General features: G+C 44.5%; 1 protein-coding gene across 22 annotated transcripts in view; it reads left to right on the top strand.

The window, feature by feature from the left end:
* PRRC2C (proline rich coiled-coil 2C) overlaps positions 1–19411 on the top strand; it is a 75192-nt gene extending 55781 nt beyond the window's left edge. For 10 of the 22 annotated variants that reach the window (XM_080407307.1, XM_080407303.1, XM_080407295.1 and 7 more), the window contains 12 exons: positions 3037–3250; positions 4147–4350; positions 5036–5157; positions 5721–5857; positions 7871–8105; positions 8566–8688; positions 10241–10459; positions 11274–11348; positions 12490–12593; positions 14333–14459; positions 15438–15674; positions 17963–19411. In XM_080407307.1, coding sequence (XP_080263433.1) covers positions 3037–3250; positions 4147–4350; positions 5036–5157; positions 5721–5857; positions 7871–8105; positions 8566–8688; positions 10241–10459; positions 11274–11348; positions 12490–12593; positions 14333–14459; positions 15438–15674; positions 17963–18223 — 2058 coding nt within the window. In that variant the 3' untranslated portion in view covers positions 18224–19411. The remainder of the gene's footprint in view (positions 1–3036; positions 3251–4146; positions 4351–5035; positions 5158–5720; positions 5858–7870; positions 8106–8565; positions 8689–10240; positions 10460–11273; positions 11349–12489; positions 12594–14332; positions 14460–15437; positions 15675–17962) is intronic. The other 12 variants (XM_080407292.1, XM_080407304.1, XM_080407308.1 and 9 more) reach the window with 9 other exon arrangements.
* The last annotated feature ends 4137 nt before the right edge of the window (positions 19412–23548 follow it).

Below are 23548 nucleotides of genomic sequence, written 5' to 3'. Positions count from 1 at the left end.
ATTTAACAAAATTTGGTTTTCTATTGCATTCTTATGTAATAAGTTACCATAATCTGACTTTCTGGCGCCTGAAAGCACTTTTCTAAAATAGCAGTCTCTTAACTACTTTAGCAGCTGGATATCTGATTCACATGTAATGCAGGTAGGAATGTTACTATAGCATGATGCTACAGAGAATGTGACACTGCTCAGTTACAAAGCAAACTGTGGTATTTGTCATTCATACTGCAGCTTCTTTCTGCTGTTCTGGTGTTGGTGGTTTGGTTGCTTTCTCAGTGGATGATAGACCTTGGATGTGTGCTAACAAAATATGTCAAACATCTGTGGTTTGAGGCTACCTTGAAGAACATTCTGACCAAAATCTGAATGGAAAGGCATTTGAAAGCAGCTTTGTCTCTAACTTCTCTATTCCAGCCACTGGAGCTCTGACTCCCTTTTGCAAATGCTGAAGGCAACAGGCTTGTTTTGCAGCATGGACTGAGATACTATCACTTTCACAACAGGCCTTCTGATTCATTACAGAGCAGAGCTGCTCTTTATGTCATCCTTTGCAACATAATACTTGCTTCTTTTTAAAGATACTTCTGGAGCAGCAGAGAGGAAGGCGTTTAGATCCTTCTCCTAAAGGAGCAAAATCTCCAGGCTCTGCCTCCATAAAGGAATAATCCTTACACCTCCTCTTTCCTCCATCCCCTATCACAGACTGTCTGTGAGGAGTCACAGCAGGGGAACTCAGCCACAATTGCTCCCACTACTTGACATCATCCTGCCAAGGTGCAGGTATAAGGTGCTCGCATGGGAAGACTTGTTGAGATCTCTTGTTTCTTTGGAGTAACTTTGCTGAAGACATCTTTACTAAGGCAGATATTGTCTTAAGGACTTAGCTGATAGGACTGTTGGTAGGTAAGGAGCCGAGCAAAAGAAAGTCCAAAGCAATATTCAGCTGAGCTGCCTGGCCCTCTCCCATGTTCCAAGGTTCCATCTAAAATTCTTGTGTAGGCATCTGGTCCAGAATCTGAAACATTTCAACTTTGTTTTTCTCTTCACTTAAGCTTTGGTGTACTTAAGGCACATTGGTATTTGTCTCCAGTTAAGTTTTTGGGTATACTTACTGGGCCTTTATTGCCATGTGAAGGCCCTAGCGGGTCAGCGGTGAAAAGATGCCTCAAGCAACCATGATCTTCAACTTGTGCTCTCCTTTTCCCACAGCTGAGCAATCAGTGAAATTACAGTGCTTTCCCCAGTCTCAATTAATTTAGAGCCTGTTACTCCTTCATATCTGGTCTGTAGATGGTGCTGTGTAGGCACTCCTAGGGTACCAGTGTCTTTTACATCTTTTTTCTGGCTTAAGAAGTTAAAGATTGTTAAGGAGCTTTCTAAGAGCAAAGCTGTTAGAAAACTCAGATTTCTGTTACATGTCTTTCATTGCAAATTGGAAAATTGAAGACAAAATACAGTATGTAGCCTCCAGTTTTTGCTATCGGTAGTTTCTCCAGTACATCATGAGACTTGGTGAACGTGGTAGGAGCTTCTATACCTTCTTTATTCAGATGTTCACAGGTGGTATTTCACTTTCTTTTAGTGCCAGTGCATTACCCTGTCTTACCAGAGCCTGTGGCGATCAGAAAGGAGCTTGTAGTGTTACCTGTACCCCACCTTAAGCAAAACCCTTTCCAGCAGATTAATAATAAATTTTGAAGTTTGCCCTGTCTGAAATGTTGTGGAGGGGGAACAGACTGCTTGCTGGGGAAGGTGGTCTCAAAAATGAAAATAGGTGACTTGGCTCCAAATGATTTAATGCGTAACAAAGTTTATCTTTACTCTTTTTTTTTTTTTCTTTTTTCCCATATGGGTGTGTATTGATCACCTGTTACCCAGTTCTTTCAGTAATGCTTTGGGGTTTTTTATCACTTCTGAAACATCTAGACAAATAACTTGAGTCATGTTCAGTCTGTCCAGACTCTGCCTACCTCATGTACAACAGGGTAGGTTGAAAGGATGACTTATAGAGACTGCAAGTCTCAGTTAGGGAGCTCTATTGATGCAGGTAGTGAGGTCAATTTGTTGGCGAGTATGTATTTGTCCCTTTACATATACCATTAAAGACAGCACCTGGTCTTGAGAACCTTACAGTCTGCCAGATGAGCAGTTTCAGCCTATGGCATCCAGCTGTACTAGCAAAATCTTTGTTTCAACTGGGGACAGCTGAAGGTTGTAGAGAAATCCATGGACTGTGTGTTCAAGCCTTTAAATAGTGTGGTCTGAGCATTTGTATTTCCTTTTCAGTAGTCCTTCACAAGTGTCCCTCAGTTCAGTTTTGGCATTGCGTGTCTAATGTAGCAATAATTTGATAGTTACTGGCTGCAGTGAAACAATAGTTCTTTCTACTTTTGGTGAAAGATAGTTGTGTATAAAATATTTCAATTGAAGTTTCATCTTCCTTGCTGTGCAAGACTTGAATTCAACATTATTATAGAAATAGAGGAGCATGAAGCATTTTTAGCATTAATGCAAAGCAGTGCGCGCAAGCTGTCAGCTCATGATTGCTTCTTGAACAGCAGTTGCTTTGGAAATCTAAACTTGACTACAGTCATGTTTACTGAAGTGTGCATTAGATATTTTTGGTGATTGCTCAAAGTGGATGATTTACCAAGAAAGCAAGGGGCCATTTCATTTCAGTGGCCCAAATAACTTGTAAGTAAAGAACCTCATAGACATACTCAGAGAGATTTTTACCTTTCTTTTGCTCTTTATGTCAAACAAACCCAAGCCAAATTAGTGTGAGTGAATTCTCTTTTGAGTATTGAATGTTAAAACAATGAACTGTGCACGTGTGCAGTTGGAACAGATAAGAAGCTCCAACTTAAGGCTGTATGCTTTTGCATGAACAGAGTTGCACGATTATGGTGACTTTTTTTAAGAGAGGCTCGCATGAAGCCTGAATTGCCTTTTGAACTCAAAAGTACTGTTAAGTGGAAACTGTTTGACTTGTTGGAACTTCCTAATAGATAAAGAAATTTGTTTTCTTTTACATAGATGGAGTCTGCACGCAAAGCATGGGAGAATTCCCCAAACATGGGGGAGAAGAGTTCACCAGTGACTTCAGCAGCATCTCCCATTGCTGGTGGCAGCGGCAGTAGCAGCAGCAGCAACAACACTGGGCCAAGCAGCGGTACTTACAGCTCTTTCTCTAGTGCATCAATGCCTCCTATTCCTGTGGCCTCAGTTACACCAACAACTTCACTAACAGGTACCAGATGTCATGATTGTAGCATCCTGTTGTATTGTTCCTTGGTTAAGTTTTTCAAGAGATTAGATGCCCTTTGGAATCATATTTAATGCAAAGCTAACAGAAGTTTTAAGCTAGTATGAAATGTCAGATCTGACCAACAAGGAGATACTTGACCTACTTCAGTCAGCTGAAAGGAATATTAAAATGACATATCTCTGCCTATGCTACTTACATGGACTTGAAAGAGAAGGCAAACTTCTCCTGTTGGCTGCCTTATTGGTTTCATTTTGTTCAGCTGAATGAAGGCAAGCGAGCAGATTTTAGAGCAGACGGTAGTTCTGATATTCAGCTAACTGTGATGTTGCTGTCATTGTGTCATATGAGCTTCAACAGCTCATACCAAAAACCCCTTTGCACTAGGTGGAGCAAATGTCCAGCTGCTCTTCACACACACTACTGGTTGCCGCCTTGGTTCTTGCAGCAAACAAAAGGTGCTCTATCTGGTTAAATGTTCACACCTTGGAATGTTAGAATGTATGCCCAAATCTCAGCTGAAGTACTTGGAAAAGACCTTTCTTTGGAGCCAGCCATCAACCATGAGAGACACAACTGCTGTACATTGCAATATTTTGTTGTGTAACTAACCAAGATTTCTACTTCAGTATTTGAATATGCTCCTTCCTGTACTTCAGAAGGGAGATGTATTATGGTTGCAGCACTGCCTATAGTGAACTTAACAGAATTGTCCTGCCTGTCAGTTTTACATTGATGGGAACAGCTGCATTAGGTTTCAGTGTTCTTTACCATTTGTGACTGCGCTTGCAGAACTGACCCAAAACTTTGACCGCTGAAAGATGAGGCTTTGAAATACCTTCAGCTGTCTTATAACGTGTTGCTTGCTTCCCTCCTCATAGGGGCTGGAACATACACAACCTCTTCACTGAGTACGAAGACTGCAAGCACCTCAGACCCACCTAATATATGTAAAGTGAAACCACAGCAGTTGCAGACGAGCAGCCTAGCTTCTGCCAGTCACTTTTCCCAGCTCAGCTGCATGCCATCCCTCATTGCCCAGCAACAGCAAAGTCCCCAGGTCTATGTGTCTCAGTCTGCAGCAGGTAATAGTGTTTGTTGCTGAGAAGCCATGTGTCTGCTTTTTTGGGAGCTCTGAAGCTGAAGAGTTTAATTCAGTTCTGGTTTTATCTGCAGTAAAGGCAGAATGATGGAGAGCACTCTGTAATCAAATATTCACTAATTGTCTGCTCTAAATATGCAAGCTTCTGTCAGTGAGGACAAAGATAATGCTGTGGTGTTAGTTTGAGTAACCCAAGTTTGAATCTCTTGATACGCCATTTTTCTGTTGCAGAATTGTTAATCACCACTTAATACCAAGAATGACTTAGTCTTGACTTCTTTCTTAAAGTGCTACAGTTGTTCAGAATCATGGCATTTTCCTTTAACAAAGCCCCACGTATAGTTACCCTATTAACACATTATGTGACAGTGTAGCATGTTCTTCCCCTTCTTTCACCAAAACACTGGCTTTGGCCAGAATCTGTTGCTCATCTCCCAAAACCTGTATGGGGCTGAAGATGCATATGCAAGAGCGGTAGATTCTGGAGGCGAATTGGAAAAGATCCCATAGCTGGTTAGGCACACAGCTCTCCAGTTCTGTTCTCCTACCTCTCTGGTAGCTGTCACACTGGGAGGCACTGACAGTGGCTGCATCTCTAATTCTTGATGAAAACCTTTCTAGCGGGGAGATAGTTTTAATCGGGTACTAATTGTATTGCTCTTCCTGAGGTGCTGCAGCTCAAATCCCAGCATTTTATATGGATACAAGTCATCTATTCAATACCCAACATGCACGTTTGGCACCACCTTCTCTGGCCCAACAGCAAGGCTTTCAACCAGGGCTTTCTCAGGTATTTGGGGGTTTCTTTTTTTTTTTTTTTTTTTTCCCTGCCTTCCCCCTCCCTCTCCATACTGCTGTTAAAGTTCTACTGAGGAGCTAATGGGGGGCAGGGGTTTGTGAGACTAAAGACTCTGCAAAAATGATGTCATGTCTACCCTTGATACTTTATTCTGGTGCATGCAGGCTTATGTTTGTTTGATTTCTGCTGTTCCCGAGAATGAAAGCATTTGTCATGAAAGCTGAGAGAATAAGCTTTCACTCACAGATATACTTTATGTAGAAGTACATATTCACGGGAAGTGCCTGTGTGGCCACCTTAGTGCAGGTCTGTTTTGTAGGCAAATCTAAATGATTCATTCTGTTTATGCTGGTTATTTGCAAGGAAAAGTGTAAAATTCAACTAGAAAGTAATTTTCTGAATGCAAGCAATACCAGCTCTGCGTGCAGCCTTGGGATTTGATATTCTTTGTTTACTTTTTATAGTGTTACACAAATCCTGGCTCACACATGACTGTAGCTTTTCCACATGACTTTTGTCCTTGGATATTTAGTGGTTTCTTTTTTTTTATGCAGCCTGCTTCAGTTCAGCAAATCCCAATCCCCATCTATGCACCTCTGCAAGGACAGCATCAAGCTCAGCTGAGTTTAGGAGCAGCACCAGCTGTTTCACAAGCCCAAGAGTTGTTCAACTCCTCCTTACAACCTTACAGGTAGGTAGCATATGCAAATTTCTTTGGGTTTTGAGTGACAGAATTTATAGAACTTGCTTCCCTGCATACTTGTGTTCTGTGCTTAATAGCTGCCTCATCTTCCTGTCTTCCCCAACATCTTTCATCTGTCTGGCTGAGAGAGAGCTCTGTGTGCGGATTGTCTGGCTAGTCTGCATGCACAGATGTAGTTACAAAATTGTGGGTTCAAAAATGTGTGATTATTTGTATTTTTAGTAAGCGAGGCTAAAAAGCTGAAAACATCACTTTCATACTAAGAGAACAGAAAAAGAGGAGTCTGTTCATTTAATTCAGTAATTTGCGTTTGTTATTTTGCAATCAAACCGATATTGGAGTCTTGAAACACTTTGAAATCCTAGTTTGAACCCCCTACGTGCTAGAAACTTGATTTCAGATCTGTAGGGGATAGCAGGTTATGTTTTAGAATAAATGTTTTCTGTATTTGCTACAAAAGATAATAGGAAGACCCAGATCTCTCAGGTCACAGTGATAGTCGAACAGATTTTCATTGTAAGCCTTTCCAGAGCTTCCTTGCTGTTCCTATCAAAACTCAGTCACAGTGGTATAATTCTGACAAATTTTTTTAGTTTCACTTTGAGAAGGTTTCTTTGGAAATTGATTTACAATGTTTTGAGTGTGCTGTAGAAAATACCTGCTTGTTGCAACAGAGAGGGCTGAAGCCACGGAAGGTTTAATTCACTGCATGTGTACCCTGACTTTGTGCTTGGCTGACTTTGGATCAAATACTGCTTGGCCTGCCTGCCACAGCTGACGAAAGTTGTTGCAAACAGTTGGCTAGCTGCAGAAACACAATCAGTCTGGCATGAGGTCCGGATTAAATAAATGCTGCTGGGTGATCTGGTCACGCACAAACCCAATATTAATGGAGTTTTGGGTTGTGCTATTTATAAGAGTATGAATGTTTTTCCCACATCATTAAAGGTGCAGAGGAGGATAAGCTTTGAGATGTATAGGTTACTGGTTTAAAAAATAAGAGGGGAAAAAAAAAAAGCTTGTCAGTGTTTTTGTTTGCATTGAAGACAGCCCTCTGCATATGTTCTAGAAAAGTTTCTCCAATGCTCAGGGTGCAGCTGTAAGAATGTTTTGCAGTTAAGGAAAGGTACAGAACAAAGCTAAGCCAGGTGTTCAGTCAGGCAAGCACACAGTCTCTGCCATAACAGATTAACAGGACCAGTGCTATGCTGGTACATATTGACCAGGTGATAAAATGAGAAGTGTTTTTACATCAAAAAACACTCTTGAGCTGATAAGCTTTGAGAGGGGCATTAATTTAAAAACTCTTGATTCTTCAGTCTGAAGGTGGCTATTTAACCCTTAATGGAGATAACTTGGATAAATGCTTCTGATGGACTAAAACAACCTGTCTGTGGTGCTTTGCTGTAGTTTTTTGGTCTTTGTTTTCTAAACAAACTGCAGCTTCCCCATGCTGGTGACAAGGGAATTGAATATCTAGTTAAAATTAAAGGCTGTGGTGTCTCTGTTACTATTTTGAAACTAAAACGTTCATTTGGAACCTACAATATTCAGCATGCAATGATTTAACCTGTAAGTATTAGAAGTTGGGATTGTGGGGATCTGTGAAGTCAAGAGAACAAAGCAGTTTACTTGATGACTAAGTGGAACTAGTCATGTGGTACTTCCCAGTGGTCCTATCTTACGGCACAGAAATTTAAGAACTGGTAGCTTCTGTAAGTTACAGTTAAGTTATGCAAAAACTATTTTAGCACACATCTAAATAGCTAAGTGTACTTTAAATAGAAAGCCTAGCCATTTTTTTTCTTGTGGTCTTTAGCGTCTATTATTTTGTTGTGTGCAGAGTAAATAGAAAAATCTGCCTTTCTCAGGTGAAAATCTGTTCATTATTGGTAAGAATTCTAATTCCATTGGAAGGATATAACCTGGGTTCTTAATTTTTGGTGCTTCATTGTTGAGCTCTGTCTGCATTTTTATGTACAATGCTTCAATCTCTTGCAGATCCCAGCAAGCTTTTATGCAAAGTGGTTTGTCTCAGCCGTCGCCAGTAGTTCTGTCTGGTACAGCCTTACACAACTTCCCAGCAGTACAACACCAGGAGCTTGCTAAGGCACAGTCGAGCCTGGCATTTCAACAGACTTCTAACACACAACCTATTCCTATCTTATATGAACATCAACTGAGTCAAGCTTCAGGACTGGGAGGCTCTCAGCTTATTGATACACACATTATCCAGGTAGAAAATGCTCCCAAATGCAAAAGTTCTGCAATTGTTTGATACGGATAATGCAGTAATAAATCCAGTATTGCTCAGCTCGGGATAAGCCCACCCTCTGTGATAATTACATGATAGTCAAGGTGACAGGAAACTTACACTTGAATAAAAATGTAGTTTTAATTTCATAAAGGTACATTGGCATAATCTCTGAATTGAAGCTTGTTCCCCAGACTGCAGGGCTCCTTGCGCTTCCTATCACTAACTGGAGCTTCAGGTTTAATTTCTGTTATGGTAGGTGATAAATGGCTATTCTACCACTTGAAAGTGAGAGCTTTATCACAAGCTGAAACCTTCAGTTGTCAGCTTCCTATGCTGTGGTTTCTACTGTACTAGTTGAAATAGAGAGTGACATGCCATGCTGTCTCAGAACTGCACTCCTAATTATTCTTAATGTAATGGTGTATCTTACTCTTCCTAGGCCAGAGCTACACTCACTCAGGCTTCAAATCTGTACTCTGGGCAAGTTCAACAGCCTGGCCAGAGCAATTTCTACAACACTGCACAGTCTCCCAGTGCTCTCCAGCAGGTAAACTATGGCATGGTAAATTTCCTAAATTGTATTCTTCTTAAAAGCATGTTGTTGTTGATGGGTTTTGTGGGGTTGGGGTGGAGGTGAGGGGCTGAGACAATCTTTAATACTTTCAAAATGCAAGAATTAAAAATTGATAGCAAAGGAGAGCTACTGCAGCAGCACTGAGAAAGTGAATTGCTGAGAAGTTAGAGGGCCTACAAGTTCATGTTCATTATTTGTCTGGCATCCTTCTTTTAAATAGTTCATTTTTTAGTGCCAGGCAAAGACCTGATTGGCATAGTGACGTTGCTAATTGATTGAGACATACCTGCCTTTATGGGGGGCAGGTATCAGTTAGTGATGGTGGAGGGACACACAAACAAACTCCAGGTGCTTAGCGCAGCCTAGTTGTTAACAGCAGATCTCACTGAGGTGAAACCTCAGAGCTGCTACGTATGTCAACGATATCAGATATGTAGAAAACAAATGAGAAGTCATCAGATGAATGATCACACAGGCAAACAGGACAACCAAGTTAGTAACCAGTAACCTACATCAGGAGGTTGATAAAGTAACTCCAGTGACTTCAAGTTTTTCAAATTCTTTTGTGAAATAGCCATTAATTTGCTGTGTGCAAGCATTCTGTCATATTTACAGGATGCTATCTAATAGTTCCCATCTTCTAGTTCAATTCTTTTAAGTGGCTTTAAAACAAAAAGAAGCTTATGATGGACTGGTTTATTATAGCCTACTTCATACGCATGAAAAGGCAGAAGTTTAGAAGAGTCTTAAGAAATTGGATGTCATCTGTTGTAAATCTAGCATAAAGTTTTAAGGCCCTTTTAGAAGGGTTAGTGCTTTTACTGTGTTCAAGCTTGGCTGTCTCTACTTTTAATCTGTTACCCTTCAGAGCAGAACGCTAGTAAGTAGTTCAAATCTGGAGAATATATCATTCTTCAAGTCACACTCGGAATATAATTTTGCACATTGTGGATTGATGGTCAGACTAGGAAATGCAGTAACACGTGCCAGTCAAGTCACTGCTATGGTATTTTCACATTTATCACTACCATTCTGTGGTGTTTTCAGCCCACAGCACTCCCTGTTAATGCAAGTGGGGGACAGGCCAAGGTTTGGGTGATTTTTAAGCTCGGACTGCTGGCTTTTGAGACTCCTGGAAACTTAAAATCTAGTTTCTATCCCAGTGTCCTCACGATGACTAAAAATATTTGAAGTAAATAAATAATCCCATCCATCCCTTTCAACTGGCTATTTCATTCTACTTCTATTTTCTGAGTTTAATTAAATTTACTACTTCATACAATGAAATCATGGTGAAGGATGTTAAGAGTTAGGAGCTACCATGCAGTTTTGTTTCTGAAAAGCAAAGACCCAAGTGCCATTAGAACTGATAAATACAAACTAAACAACAAATTCACTTATTTGCTTGCAGCTCTCTGGGTAGATGGATGAACTCATTAAGCCATTTAACTTCAACATAGCTGAAATCACAGAGCTAGTAAAGAAAGTTAAATAATGGCCCTTGTGTATATGTTACTGGTGATTTTGTACTTTTTTCCAGGTGACAGTACCTTTGCCAGGATCGCAGATTTCTTTGCCCAACTTTGGATCCACAGCACAACCACTTATTGCCCTACCCCAGTCTTTACAACCACCACTACAGCACACACCACCACAAGCGCAGGCTCAAAACCTAAGCAGACCTGCACAAGTAACCCAGCCTTTCAGAGGATTAATCCCAGCAGGAACTCAACACAGCATGATTGCTGCAACTGGAAAGGTAACAGTATTGGTAGATGTACGGTACAAAACTTAATACAAAGCGCAGCTGTATGCTGTTTTGTAGAAGCAGCATGGCATTCTTGCATCTAAAAATCTGCCTTCACTTTAAAAGGTAGGGAGGGGAAGATAAAATCCAGTCAAGGTTAGTTCCTCGGTGACTGGGTCTGTGCATTTTGCGAAGGTTTAGCTGAGGTTTTTGTAGCTAACTTGATAGTAGTCCATTTACACCGTAGGAATACCTAGTTTGATAATGACTTTGCAGATTAGTAGAATGTTTCATGTAGAATCCATGTCAAAAATAGTACGGAGCCATTGTTAGAGCAGCAGGCAGACAACATTACTCTGTCAGGGCTGGCTTCTAATTCTGGTCATGCATGTTTTTTCTTTTTGGTTTTTTTTTTCTCCTTTGTTTCTGATCTCATACTGGAGCAAGTTGTATGGGATCTAACTGGAATTTTAGGAGCTTCAATGGACACCATATCTGCTGTAACCTTAAACCAGAATTAAACTTCAGTAATGTTGCCAGGGATCTGCTTTTCTGAATAGCACAGCAAGGTGCATATTGAGAACATAGCCTTGTATGCAAGGCAGGACCTTTGATGTGTAAAAAACAAAATATAAATAATATATGTATATTAAAAAAAAAAAGCTGGTCTTGCAGCTGAAGAAGACTCCTTGAGTGACAGCTCCAGTAAGGAGATAAAACTTGAATACCTAGGAGGGAATTCTCTCCTTTATTTGGAGCTGCTGTGGTAATTGGTAATGAGGGGATGTGTGGAGCTGGTTTCCAATCACAAGGTCTCTTGTCTTAGATGGAATCACAGATTTACAGGCACCTGGGATTTTCGGATAGTGTGCAGCACAACGCAGTTGCAGCATACTTTCAGGTGAGCAGTGGGTGGTAACACTGGATGTGAACACAGCTAAGCTTCCTGTCAGATACAGCAAGGTCTTTCCCCAGTGCAGGGAACAATTTAGCTCTGGAGCTGCACCTGAAATCTTTACAGCTTGTGGCCTAGACTTTTAGGATGCTTTTGTAAAATGACCCTGCTGTCCCCATGGGTTTACAGCTGTGATAAGAAAAATTTCTCTTGGGCATTAATTCCATGTCTTGGACAGTAGTGACAACCACAATTCCATATCACCTAGATGAAGTTTTCATACTGTCACCCACCAGAATATGTGGTGACTTGCACCGTGCAGTTTTCTAGCTATATAGGATCTGGCCAAAGCTTTTCACCTTTATAATTTTTATGAGCCCATCTTCCAAGCAGCAGTGTATTTCTTGCTACAGTTGTCATTGGAGAACGATTGTGCATTTCAGCAAGGAATGAGGAGGAACTGCGGTGGGGTGGATGGTGGCCTTAAGTGGCTTTTCTGCCCTTTGTTAAGGGTTCCATCATGTTCCTGCTGAAGAAAGTCAACTTAAAACAGCCACTCACTTTTAACTGATTTATTGGGGCTGTTATGCTTCATGGTCTTGTGTGGAAAGATACTGCTCCAGAGACTAATCTATTCTGTTGAGCGTATCTGCAAAATAACATGCAAGACTCATTGCTCCAAGTGTGAAGATTTTTTTGCATGAATGACAGCTGGTTTCGCTGTGCTTTTGTTTTTTTTATAGAACTGGATTATTTTATGGCATTGTTTTCTTCTGCATTTTTCAAGATCATATCTAAATATTTTCATGTGGTACCTGAGATGAGGAAGGAAATTTCAACCCTGAAACTTTTTTTTTTTTAGGGCCAAATATATGAAATGAGTTACAAATCCCCTTCCATTATGCAGGATTATCAAGTTAGAAAGCCAGTAGCATTGCTGGAAGTGCCAGATAGCGCAGGAAAGTTGTACACAGAGGTGCTTGTGGTGCTGGGGTTGTACAAATTATAGGAAGCTGTTGTGCAATTTGGCTTTCGCCTCCACTTAAATGACCTATTTTAATTGAGAAAAATGTGAGGTAAGCTAACAGTTAGTAAATGTAACGTCTCTTTGAATTGAAATTAACATGTCAATTGCTGTGTTTTTCAGATATCGGAAATGGATCTGAAGGCGTTTGGAGGCGGCATTGATGTTAAACCTGGAACACCACCAGTTAGTGGTAGAAGTACTACTCCAACCTCCAGTCCCTTCCGGTAAATCTCTTTTAAGCTCAAAATTCCTTGAAATCAGAGCTAGAAAATGTACCTAGTCATGCATAAGCAGCCAATTCTGAAAGGTGTGAGGTGAGGGGCTACTAATATAAAAATACAATGCTTGATCTTAAATGAAAAGCAGCATTCCAGTACATCATCAGGTCTGCTATAGCTGGTCAGAAGTATGTAGCTTTGAGATAAAAATAATAATTTTTTTTTTATTAAATTAAACTAAGCAAGTAATGTAAAATGACCTGGGATTGTACCAGGAAAGCACAGTACTTTGGGATAAAACTCCAAGACAGTTTATTTTAATTGCAATGCTCAAAATAAAAACACTAAAAGGCTTACACCACAGTTGTGGCAACAGTTCTATTGGAGAACTTTAAATTGTTGCAAGATCTATAAGCTTCTCAAGTGAAATTAGTAAGATGTTTGCAGGTTTGCTTGGTTAATTGACAGAATTACCAGCATCTGGCTCATATGCACATGCACTTCATGGTAGACCTGTTGGGCTGCTTGTGGATGAAGTCATTAGTGGGCAGAAGGAACTTGAATATGGAACTTTGGTTCAAGATAGTTTTGTTCTTGAAAGCTGCGCTTCTGTGCATAGTGACCGTATTTGCTGGCTTTCACTGCAGCAGACTGACAGTATTCAGGCTTTCCGAGGGAAGTAGAAATGACAGTTTGAACTCAGTGCTGGAGTCATACCTCCAGTACTTCACCTAAGAAACAAAGTGAAGGGATGAGGAGGAAGAAACTTGAATTTGCAAGCTAGTGAGCATTTAGGACAATTGACTTTGATGGTACTTATCTTAAAGATTCTTCTACACAAGAAGTCTCTTCTAGCAGCCAAGGCAGGGTTTATCATAAGCTTTTGCTCTTAAGTGTAGAGGTGCTGGGGAGATAGACAAAAGCGTACTAGATCACAAGAGTTCAGGGTGAAAACTAAACAGATTTCTTTAAGCTTACAAAATGTTGGTGTGTATTGAGTTTAGCTGGCTTCCTTGCAGCTGGTGCCCCGCTGCTCATTTTATGTTGTGTATCACCCACACACTCTTCGTGAGAAGTCTGCAAATCAAGCTCCATTTCCTAAAGAAAGCTGTTTGCCCTTTTCTCTTTCTCTAAGGGCTGTTTGGTGTGCTTCCCCCAGGTAGTCTTTCAGGCTTCATTTAATTCATGGTGATTCAACACCTCTTACAAGTTTTAATGGAAGATCGTATTCTTAGCCATATAAAGCAGAGGGACAGCATTTTCTGTGAATTCTTGAAATCTGTTCAAGTGCATTTTGAAACATTTGACAGCAGGTCAGAGTGGAAGCAGCTGCACATGACAGCTTCTGCTGCACGTGCCTAATGCCTGTTGTGACAAGCTCTGAACTTGACATGACAGCAGTGTCAAAGGGTAGGACTGAACCTAAGCAAGCAGGGATGGGAAGAACAACACACTTTTAACATCAGTGTGTTACAGATAATTTTGGGAAATGTCTCTTTCATACAGACTTTGCCCTGGAATTTTTACATATCCTAAGTATTTCTGATTATGGTTTCTCTTTGTATTCTTAAGTTCTGAGTTTGTCTACATTTGAAACTAGTAGTAGATACAGAAGAATATCAGATACCAGCTCCTCTAAGAGATTATTTTTTCCCCTCGAGCACTGAATTTCTAGCTCAAACTGAAGACAGAAATGTCCTCTGACTGAGAAGCAGTGTGATTCTAACTGGTGTTCTTTTCTTTAGGGCCAGTTCTACAAGTCCTAACAATCAGTCCAATAAAATGAACAGCATCGTCTACCAGAAGCAGTTTCAGTCAGCAGCTGCTGCTGTGAGAATGACACAGCCATTTCCTGCACAATTTGCACCACAGGTAGGTGACTGGTGCCTTCCTGCAAACAAATCTGTTTCTCTGTATGACTTGGTGGCTGTAACTCAGCTCTGTTTCCTCAGGCTTTGTCATGGGGATGTACAAAATAGAATCCTTAAAATGAAATGGCATGAGAAAACTGATTGCAAGATCAAAGCCAAAAAAATCCTCTCTGATCTTGCTAAACTAGTAGTGCAGATTTTGTGGCGTGTTTAATTTTGAGAGTTCTGAGCACACTACGTCATGCACAAGTTGTGAATGATGTAGAACTTGACAGTCGTTCTGCTGTCTTCCCCATGCAGTTGTAATGCATGTCATCCTGCAAAAACAGATCATTTGGTTGGGGAAAGGGAGAAGCTTTGTGTCTCCAAGGGTCCCAGTGCATATTTTAAATGTCTATAACGACACAGCAGATTTGCAGTGGTTTGTCTGAGATGCAGCTCTGAAGGATTGATGAAGCAGTTGAGGTTGGAAAGGACCTCTGGATGTCGTGCAGTCCGTACCAAGCAGGGCTGTTGGCAAAGGGTTTGATTTGCTTCTGGCATTCCAGGGAGTGCAGTTTACAGGGGTGGTGCATCCCTGTAATGGGCAACTGTATGTAGCCAGGCTGCTTAGGGAAATGTAGCCTCTCTAAAAATGTAGGTATTTCTGCCTGTCTTCTAGCGTTTGAGTGTTTGACTGCAGGACTTGAGGTTTGACATTTGGATTGCCACTAGCAGAAGCTACCTAGCCTTTCCAGGGCTGCCTTTCGCTAGCGATGCCTCCAGTGCTTTGCGTGGGTCTTCTCCCTTACGCACTGCAGGGCTGTTTTTTTCCAGAGTTCAAGCGTGGCCTCTCTTAACATAAAAGCCTATTTTCTTGACGTCGGTGTGACAGCAGAGCGGCAACTTTTTCCCCTTTAAGGGAATGCCAACGTGCAGTCTAGTTGGCAATTTTTCTAATTGCAAAATGTCTCTTTTTGTTGTTTTTTCCCCCACTTAGATCCTCTCTCAGCCTAAACTGCTCCCTCCATTGGTAAGAGCCCCATATACTAACACCTTCCCAGCGCCTGTTCAGAGGCTGCCAGTAGTACTGCATAGTCAGATGCCGTCTCAGATGACCACAGGCCTTATGAGCCACCCTCATTTACCGCCTGTGGCCAGAGGTCTTTGTGGATCAGTATCTGGAGCCAGAGGCAATCAGGCCCAGGCTGCGATGAAGGCTGAACGAGACGTGAAGGTTAGTATTTGAACAGCAGTGCTGTTAACACCAGTTCAGTCTTGACAGCTTGTAGGGCAGGAATGTGTCTACAAATCATGTCTTAATTAAAATGCCTCTGGACCCAAAGCAGGTAGCCAGGCCTTTAACAGCTGAATGTAGACCTTCTCTAAGCTCTGGGGTTTTTTTAGTAAGAACTTTAAACTAAAAAAAAAGCGTGTAGGGAGCTTCCTTTCTCAAGAGGTCTTGTGGTCAGCAGTTCTGAAGCTACCACTGCTGTCAAAGGCAATCTGATAACTAGGTTTCAAGAGCCTGGATTTTTTGAATGAATGAGGAAGCCTACAAACCTGGTCGTTGGCTGTCATTTCACATCTGCCTTCCCAGCTCCGAGTGGCAGTATGAACCCTCCTGTTCCAGCCAGCCTCGCTCCTTACCGACTCTGGAGATTCATTTCCCAGTGGTTTGAAATGCCTGTCATTTGTTCTGTGGTGGAATGCAGTAACATGGCACACTCCACAGAAGAGGCGGCTGCATTTCAGTAGCAGGTGATGGGACTCATCTAATTTTTTGAAGCACTTTGGGACCCTTCAGAGTGAGGCAAACTATTCTTACCAAGGCAGGACTGCAGTATGGGGCATCTGTGTAGGGACACCGGTGTATGCTCAGCCTGTTTTCTGCAGAGTAAGTTGCTTTAACAGTACTAAGGAGCTCCTTTATCTACTGCTGTTTGCTGTAACCCATGCATTAAGGTGTAAAAGCGAAAGTGTGTGTTTTCCTGGCTATGTCTGGTTGTAGGAGGATTGATTACCCCTTAAATTCTAGGTACTTGGTCCGTTTAGTTTTCTACCATCAACGTAAGCTAGCTGTAGACTTAGCAGGTGATGTTTATGTATTGTCTCGAGTCTGTATTATGGTTTGAATCTAGCCAGTCATAGCAGATACTTAACATGCAGTCCTGGTGTTCTGAATCTCCCTGCGAACGCTGTTCAGAAGAATGTCAGTTATTCTGTCACGCTTGGTTTCTTGTGATCAAATCATCTAGCCTTAATCTCAGGGGATGGCTGAAATCTGCAGAAGATTTCAGGTGTCTGGCTCTGGTAAAATCAGACTGTTGCTGTGGTCCTGCACACCTGAGCTCACAGGTTTGTTTTCTGTTCTGTTGCTGGCTGAGTTATGTGAAGCAGCTATGCAGTATTAAGGCCAAGACCTCTTGTTCCAGGCTTTTGCTGTTTTTTCCCCCCGGTGTGTATGTGTCTGTGTCCCCGTTTTCTATAGAAAAGCATAAAATACTTTGAGAGATACATGGAGGCTGGGTGTCTGTATTGTAGTTGGGTTCCTTTATTATGATAAACCTTTTTAATTATTAAAAAAAAAAAAGCATTTGACTGCATCAGGCTTAATCATGCAGCTTCCAAAAGGTTGAACTCTTCATGCAACTCCTGCTTTGCCTGAGTCTGGGCCGGAAAGCCAAGTGCTTGGTCTGAAGCATCTGGTCTGCACAGTGTTTTGCTGACCAGATGAAAGGTCTGGTGTAAAACTGTAACTGAAACATCTAGTCACAAAGGCTGAATTTCAGAGGTGCAAAGTTAAGGTTACTGATAGAATTCAGAGGAGGGATTTGAAGGAAGCCAGACACTAGTTTGTGCTGCCTGGAGTGAGCACCAGCTTTTAGTGGGAAGCAGGTAAAGCTTCAGCTTGCGTATACACAGCCTCGACACCAGTTCACTTGCATCCACATTGCAGACTCTGAAGTCTGTGTCCAGAGCAACAGGGAGAAAAAATTCGGGTGCTCAGACTAGATTCTGCTGCTGTGATGCAGCCCCTGCACTCAAGAAGTCCAGACCACGTGGCAGGAGAAGTGACCGCTGGCGTGGCCCTCGGTGTCCACAGTGGTGTTGGGGCACGGGCAGCATGCAGACTTGCGCCTTCTGGTCATGTCTGACTCTGGCCGAGGAGTAAAGCTTCAGTGTGAGCCTACTGTAGGCAGTGTTTATACTTTTTTTAAGCCCTGTAATAATAGTGGCATGAAAAGATATTAGATAATGCTTCAAGCTGTTGTCCCTAATGGTCTTTTCTGAGGTGAGGAGTAGGAAGAGCAAGGAAAGCCTAGGCATGACGTTAAGCTGCTACTGAGGAGACAAGTGCCCAGATGTGGTGACATCTGGGAAGCAACTGGATGGACGCTGCCTTTCTAAGAAATTCTGGCCACTGTGGTCAGTCCTTCCCCTTCCATTTAGGAAGTACTTCTGTGAAGTTGCTCTTATTTCAATGCCCTCTCTTCAGTAAACATGTTTTCTCCCTTTCTTAAGGCAAAGCAGAGAGCAGAGGTACTTCAGTCCACCCAGAGATTCTTTTCTGAACAGCAGCAGCAGAGCAAACCCGTAGGAGGCAAAGCGCAGAAAGTGGACGAGAACGGGAGCAAACCCGCCGAGGCAATTGCTGACTCTTCAGGAGTCTGCCAGGACAAAGCCGAGGAAAAGCCTACCCCTGCGCCTGCTGCGGCAGCAAAACCTGTTAGAACTGGACCAATCAAACCTCAGGCAATCAAAACCGAAGAAACAAAATCTTAAGAGGCTGTGTTTCCATGGAGGTGGGGGAAGAGGGGAGGGTGGGTGAGATGACAGCAGCGTGGATTTGTAGCCCCAAGGACGAGACGCGAGTCTTTCCCTGCAGGGCTCTGAACAGCGTAAAGGGACATAGAAGCGATCAGCGGTTACGGGTGCGAACTGCTGCGTATCCAGCTGAGCTTCTAGGCTCTGTTGAGCTTGTATCTTCTCTTTAACAGCATGATGGCTGCTTTTGGTGTGTGCACGTTCTACACGTGTGCGCGTGTTTTGGCTTGCACACCTGTATGCTTCCCGAAGTGCAAAACAGACAGGGAAGAAGGTGGTCGGGGAAGCATGTTCCTAGCTGACAGGATTGAATACTCTTTATTTTCTTCAGGCTCTGATCTTCAGCTGCTATTTTTCTTTTTATAAACCCATGAGTGTGAGAACATGCAGATCTGAAGATGGTGCTGGGCCAAGTAATGTGTGTTAAGTTTTTAGTGACTTTAAGAAGCTTCTATCTTGTAATAAACTGAGGGATTCGTATAGCTGGCGACATTGCCGTGTGACATCTAACCTAACGTAACACAGAGTTAACGCTGCTGATGTTGGGTTTCCCTCTGAAGGCAGTGCTTTGCGGGCTGCTGCTTCTTGGATGACAATATACTGTATTTAGATCACCACATGAAAAATGCTACTTGGCCACCTGTGTTCTCTACACCTGCTCCCCCCTCAGTCGTTCACCTCTGGAGTTGAAAGGTTCATTGCATCAATAGTCAGATTTGTTCTGTTCACCTCTGTCCAGCTATCTTGATATGATGCGAGTGATCTTGAAACGGTTTCCAGTTTGTCTGTATACAGCAACGAGCACTTAGAACTGTGCCACGAGAATAAAAGAAACCTTACCGGATTAAAGAGAGTTTTATCTAAAAGGTGCATTCTTTATATCAGAGCTGCGTCGCACCACCTCCTTGCCCACAGTGTGCTGGAAAGTAGAATCAAGTCAAATAAATGCCTTTTTAATTGTATCCTCTAGTATTATAGCTGTAGGACAGTACTGTATGATACTTCTGTGAATGTAAGATATCCTGTACCTGCTTATGAAATGTAGTAGTGACTGTGCTATACCGGAGCTGTTTTTAATAATGTTATTCTAGAGGTTTTTTTCCAGACAATGATTGAAAAAGCTAATAAAAAGCACCAGGTACCACATCAGTAGCAGAATTTGCTGGTTTTTTCTGGGATTTTTTTTTTTTTTTACATTTTTTTGGAAGGAAGAGTTGAAAGTCTAATGTGTATAATTTTGTTCAAATGACTGCAGAAGCTGGAAAGGCTGTTGCTGCTATCGATGCCTAGTGAATCGCTATTGGTTATCTTTTTATATAAATATATATATATAATTTGAATTTTTGGAAACTTTAGCTGTGATGTCAACTTTGGAAAAAAGTATCCCACTTGTAGTGTGAGTTGGCATTGTACAGAAATTAACAGCCATATTGGTCTAGAAATGTTAAACTTAATTTTTTTCCATTTGTACAGGGGTAACGCACTGTATTAAATATGTACGGTCTTATTTACATGGGTTTGATTACAGAAACTAATAAAGTATTCTCTAAATAAAGTATCCGGGTAATCTCATGATTAGCACAGCGCTGCAGGATGCAAGGAGAGCACCTGAACGTCGTGCGCCAAGCGAAGAGTGTGCATTGCAGCTTGGGGAGAACAGACTTCAGAAGAAAAAAAACTGTTTGAAAACAACAACTTTTTGTTTCCGCCAGCACTTTCGATGTCATTCTGCAGCAAAGGCCTCGCAGGATGTGCTTCCACCGAGCTCTGGAAGGAGCCTGCCAGTTGCATTGGCAAGATGCTGGTGAGCTGTCTGGTGCCGGAGGCGTGGGTGGTGCTGCCTAGCGAAGAGCTGCTCGTCAGAGGAGACCAGGATGAGCCCAGCCCGTTACTCTCTGTTTAAGCAGCCGCTAAACTAACGGTTGTAGCCGGTCACTCTCCAGGTGCCAGCACCCTCACAGCAAGGGGCTGTCACAAGCAAGATGTTTCCTGCAGGAGCCGAGCTCTGGCGTGAGCCTCCCCGAGGACGCGGGTGGCTGCCTTCTTGCACCGCTCCTGAACCGCTCCCTTCCCAGCTCGCTGCCAGCAGCACGCTCGCTGCCGCGCATTCACGTCATGCGATTGCCGATTACTGACTCGGGCCCTTAAGCAGGGGCAGAAGGAAGGGTGAGGCGGCCGCCAGGCCTTCTGCTGTGGGGGTGAAGGCATCCCTGCTGCAGGGTTAGGAGGAGGCAGGATGTGTCAGCTGCCCACCACAGGGAACTTGGTTCATAACAAACACCAGAAACCTTCTCGTGGTTGGTCTCTGAGGAGCGATCCCTGCCTCTGGAGAAGGTGCCAGCTCGTGTTGTGCCTCCAGGGAGTGCCAAGGAAGGAGAGCCCGCGGCGGGTGGCTCTGCGAGCGCCACCGGGAGTTGTGCAGACGTACCTTTGGTCACTGGTGGTGCTGCCAGCCCCGCGTGTGGTGGGGTGGCTTGGGGGCACCGGAGGAGCTGGAGCCCTCTCCTGCCCAGGCTGGTCCTTGTAGGGGGTTGAGCTGCAGCAATAAGGAGTAAATAAAGGTGCCGTCATCCATGGATGGAGTGTTGGGAGGAAGCAACCTCAGCGTAGGTAACACCACAGGTAAATCACTTTTTTTTTTTTTTTTTTTTTTTTTTTACAGGAACCATACGAGCATGGCTGGGGGAAACGCTCAGGGAAGGAGGATGGAGGTGGGGGGACGGGGTGAACGTGGGCATTGATCTATAAATGTGCTGTAAGAGTAACTGAGTGACGCTGATGTCCCCTTGTTTTGAGGCTGTCTTCTGCCTGGTTCATCTTGGAAGCACACCCTAAAAATGGGCAATCGTTCACCTGACTGGTCTGTTTCTGTTTTTAAGGAAATGTTGCTGAAAGGATTAATCTCAAATTCTCCAGGAAAGCTACTAGTAAACTCTGGCGCATTTCCCACGGTCGGCTGTGGGAATGTACCGAGCTTTTGGCTGTTTCTTGTGCTGAGCAGAACAAGGATATTTCTGCAGGAACTTCATGAAAAGCAAATGCTTGGGCGTTTTGTGCATCCGAATGAGCTGATGTTGGTGCGTGCCTCTCCCGAACTGCCCCAACCACCCCGGCCGCCTTTGAGGCCAGGCTGAGCTTTCAGTCACTGACCCCGATTCATTGAATCATTCGTGACGTTTAACCAGATAACTTGCTGCTGGCCGTTTGCACTGGAATAGATCTTGCTTTTCTAATTCGAGTGGGATTTGGTGTGTAATCTCTTTTCTAGGACTCCGGTCATCACAAATAATTGTGCTGAACTCCCCATGAATTAGGCAGCTGTTTATGTTGGGGAAATTAACTTTTTTTTTTCTTTTCGTTTCTTAATAAAGTTCAGTCTGCAAAAAGACAGTAACTTTTCCCAGAAGGGAGAGCAGAAGGGGTTAAAATGCGCCTGGGGCCAGATCCGGACCCCTGGGCTGGGGCTGCCCTTGCTGGGCTGCGGGAGGGGAAGGGCTGGGCTTGTTTTCGCAAAGTCTGTTAAGTAAAGCTGTGTGTTCAGCGCAGCTCGGCTCCAGCCCAGCTTTCTGGAAACCCTGTGTACGTTGGCTCGTCTTCATTTATTTTCTTAGTTGATTAAGTGATGCCCTTCCCAGCCCGAAAAGACCCCAGTGCTGGCAGCGGGAAGGGCTGGGGCGCGCTGCCCTTGGTGTCTGCTCACAGTGCAGCTGCTGAGGCTGCTGCTCCCTGGGCACCCCTGAAACCAGCCCAGTTCTACACCGGAGCTCAACTGGTGTCTCTGGGGCGTTGCAGGGCCCAGGGAGGCTCCGGCCTCGCCTCCCACCCCCCTCTGGCACAGAAATGCCTTTCTCCCATCCTTGGCAGCAGGTTTTCTGCGCGTGGGGCTGCCTGCCTCGCTCCTCCCAACCCTAGTGGGCACATGATGTCTCTTGGGTGACCCCATCGCTGCCATCGCCCCCACATCTGCTGCCTGTCTTCCTCTGGCCTTTGCGTCGTTCCCCTGCTCCAGGGTGCAGGCAACTGCCTGGCCGGGGCGGGTTTGGCAGCGGGACGGGGGGATGCTGCTTCCCAGGGAGCAGTGCTGTGCCCCCCTCTTTCCCGAGGCCAGGAACACCCGTGATGCACCATCAGTTAATTGCAGCGGCTGGGGTCAGTCACAGCAGGTGCCCACTCCCCACACTGGGAGCGGGGTACCCAGCTCCCGCTGGCTGGCACAGCGGGCAGGGGCTGCCACCCCCCGGGCAGGAGGGCAGGGAAAGGTGTGAAGGTGCCATCCCAGGGCACCGCGAGCAGCACCCTACACCACATGGGGATCCGGGTGAAGCCCGTAACCTGCTGCAGCGTCAATGATGCAGCCTTGGGGTGGCGGGGGGCCCTGGGGGCTCCCTGACTGTGGGGGGCAGGGGGTTGCGTCACTGCTCTGCCTGGGCTGAGGCCCGCAGGCAAGGGGGGATGAGCCCTAATTCTGTGCAAATGGGGGTGGTGCAGCGGGGCGGTGGGGGCTTGCGGTGGGTCATGGGGCGCTGCACGGGAACAACGCTGTAGGGTCCATGCTGGCTCTCCGGGATCGTCCCAGCCCCGCGGGGCAGTGAGAAGGGGTCCTTCAGCCTCCTGCCTCGGTGTGCTGGGGTCCCACCTGCTTCCCCACCCTGTGGCCCCAGGTTGGTCCCCCCGGTTGGTCCCCCCTGGGGCGTGTCCCATCACACACCCTCCCCAGCCCGTCCCGGTGGTCTGGCAGGGCCCATCCCCAGTTCCCCCCCTGCTAGACTCGCTGCGGAGGAGCACATCCTACCTGCAGCCAGCACCCACCACCTTCCCGACACCCCCTTGCCTCCTGCCCTTCCAGCACCGGCTCCCGGCGGTGCTGTCCCCTCAGTGAGTGGCCATACGTCCTGGTGCTGCGGCAACAACAGGGGGGCTGCCTCCATCCCCCCGCCCTGCAGCCCTGCCACCTGGAGCATGCCGATCTGTCCCATTCAGTAAATCTCCAGGGTTTAGCGCGCTGAAGCTTTAACTTTTATTCTAGTTCAGTGTTGCAGGTATGTCCTAGCCCCCCTTCACGCTAAATAGAAGTGCTCCTGGGGTCAGCCCCGTCAGCAGCTGCCTCCCAAACGTGGCATTTTCCCAGCCAAAGCTTTACAGCTGCCCCCCAGCACCTCCAGCCTGTCAGTGCATCGAGGTGGGGGAACCAGCACTAGCAGCGCTTCACACCCCCTCCACGCTCCAGCCCACCAAATCCCCAGGAAAACCTGGGCTTGGAAAGACGAGGTGCACAGCCGCAGC

Source organism: Falco punctatus (genome assembly GCF_963210335.1).
Source record: "Falco punctatus genome assembly, chromosome: 11".
In the NCBI taxonomy this organism is placed as follows: domain Eukaryota; kingdom Metazoa; phylum Chordata; class Aves; order Falconiformes; family Falconidae; genus Falco; species Falco punctatus.
This window is presented reverse-complemented; position numbering and strand designations above follow the sequence as displayed.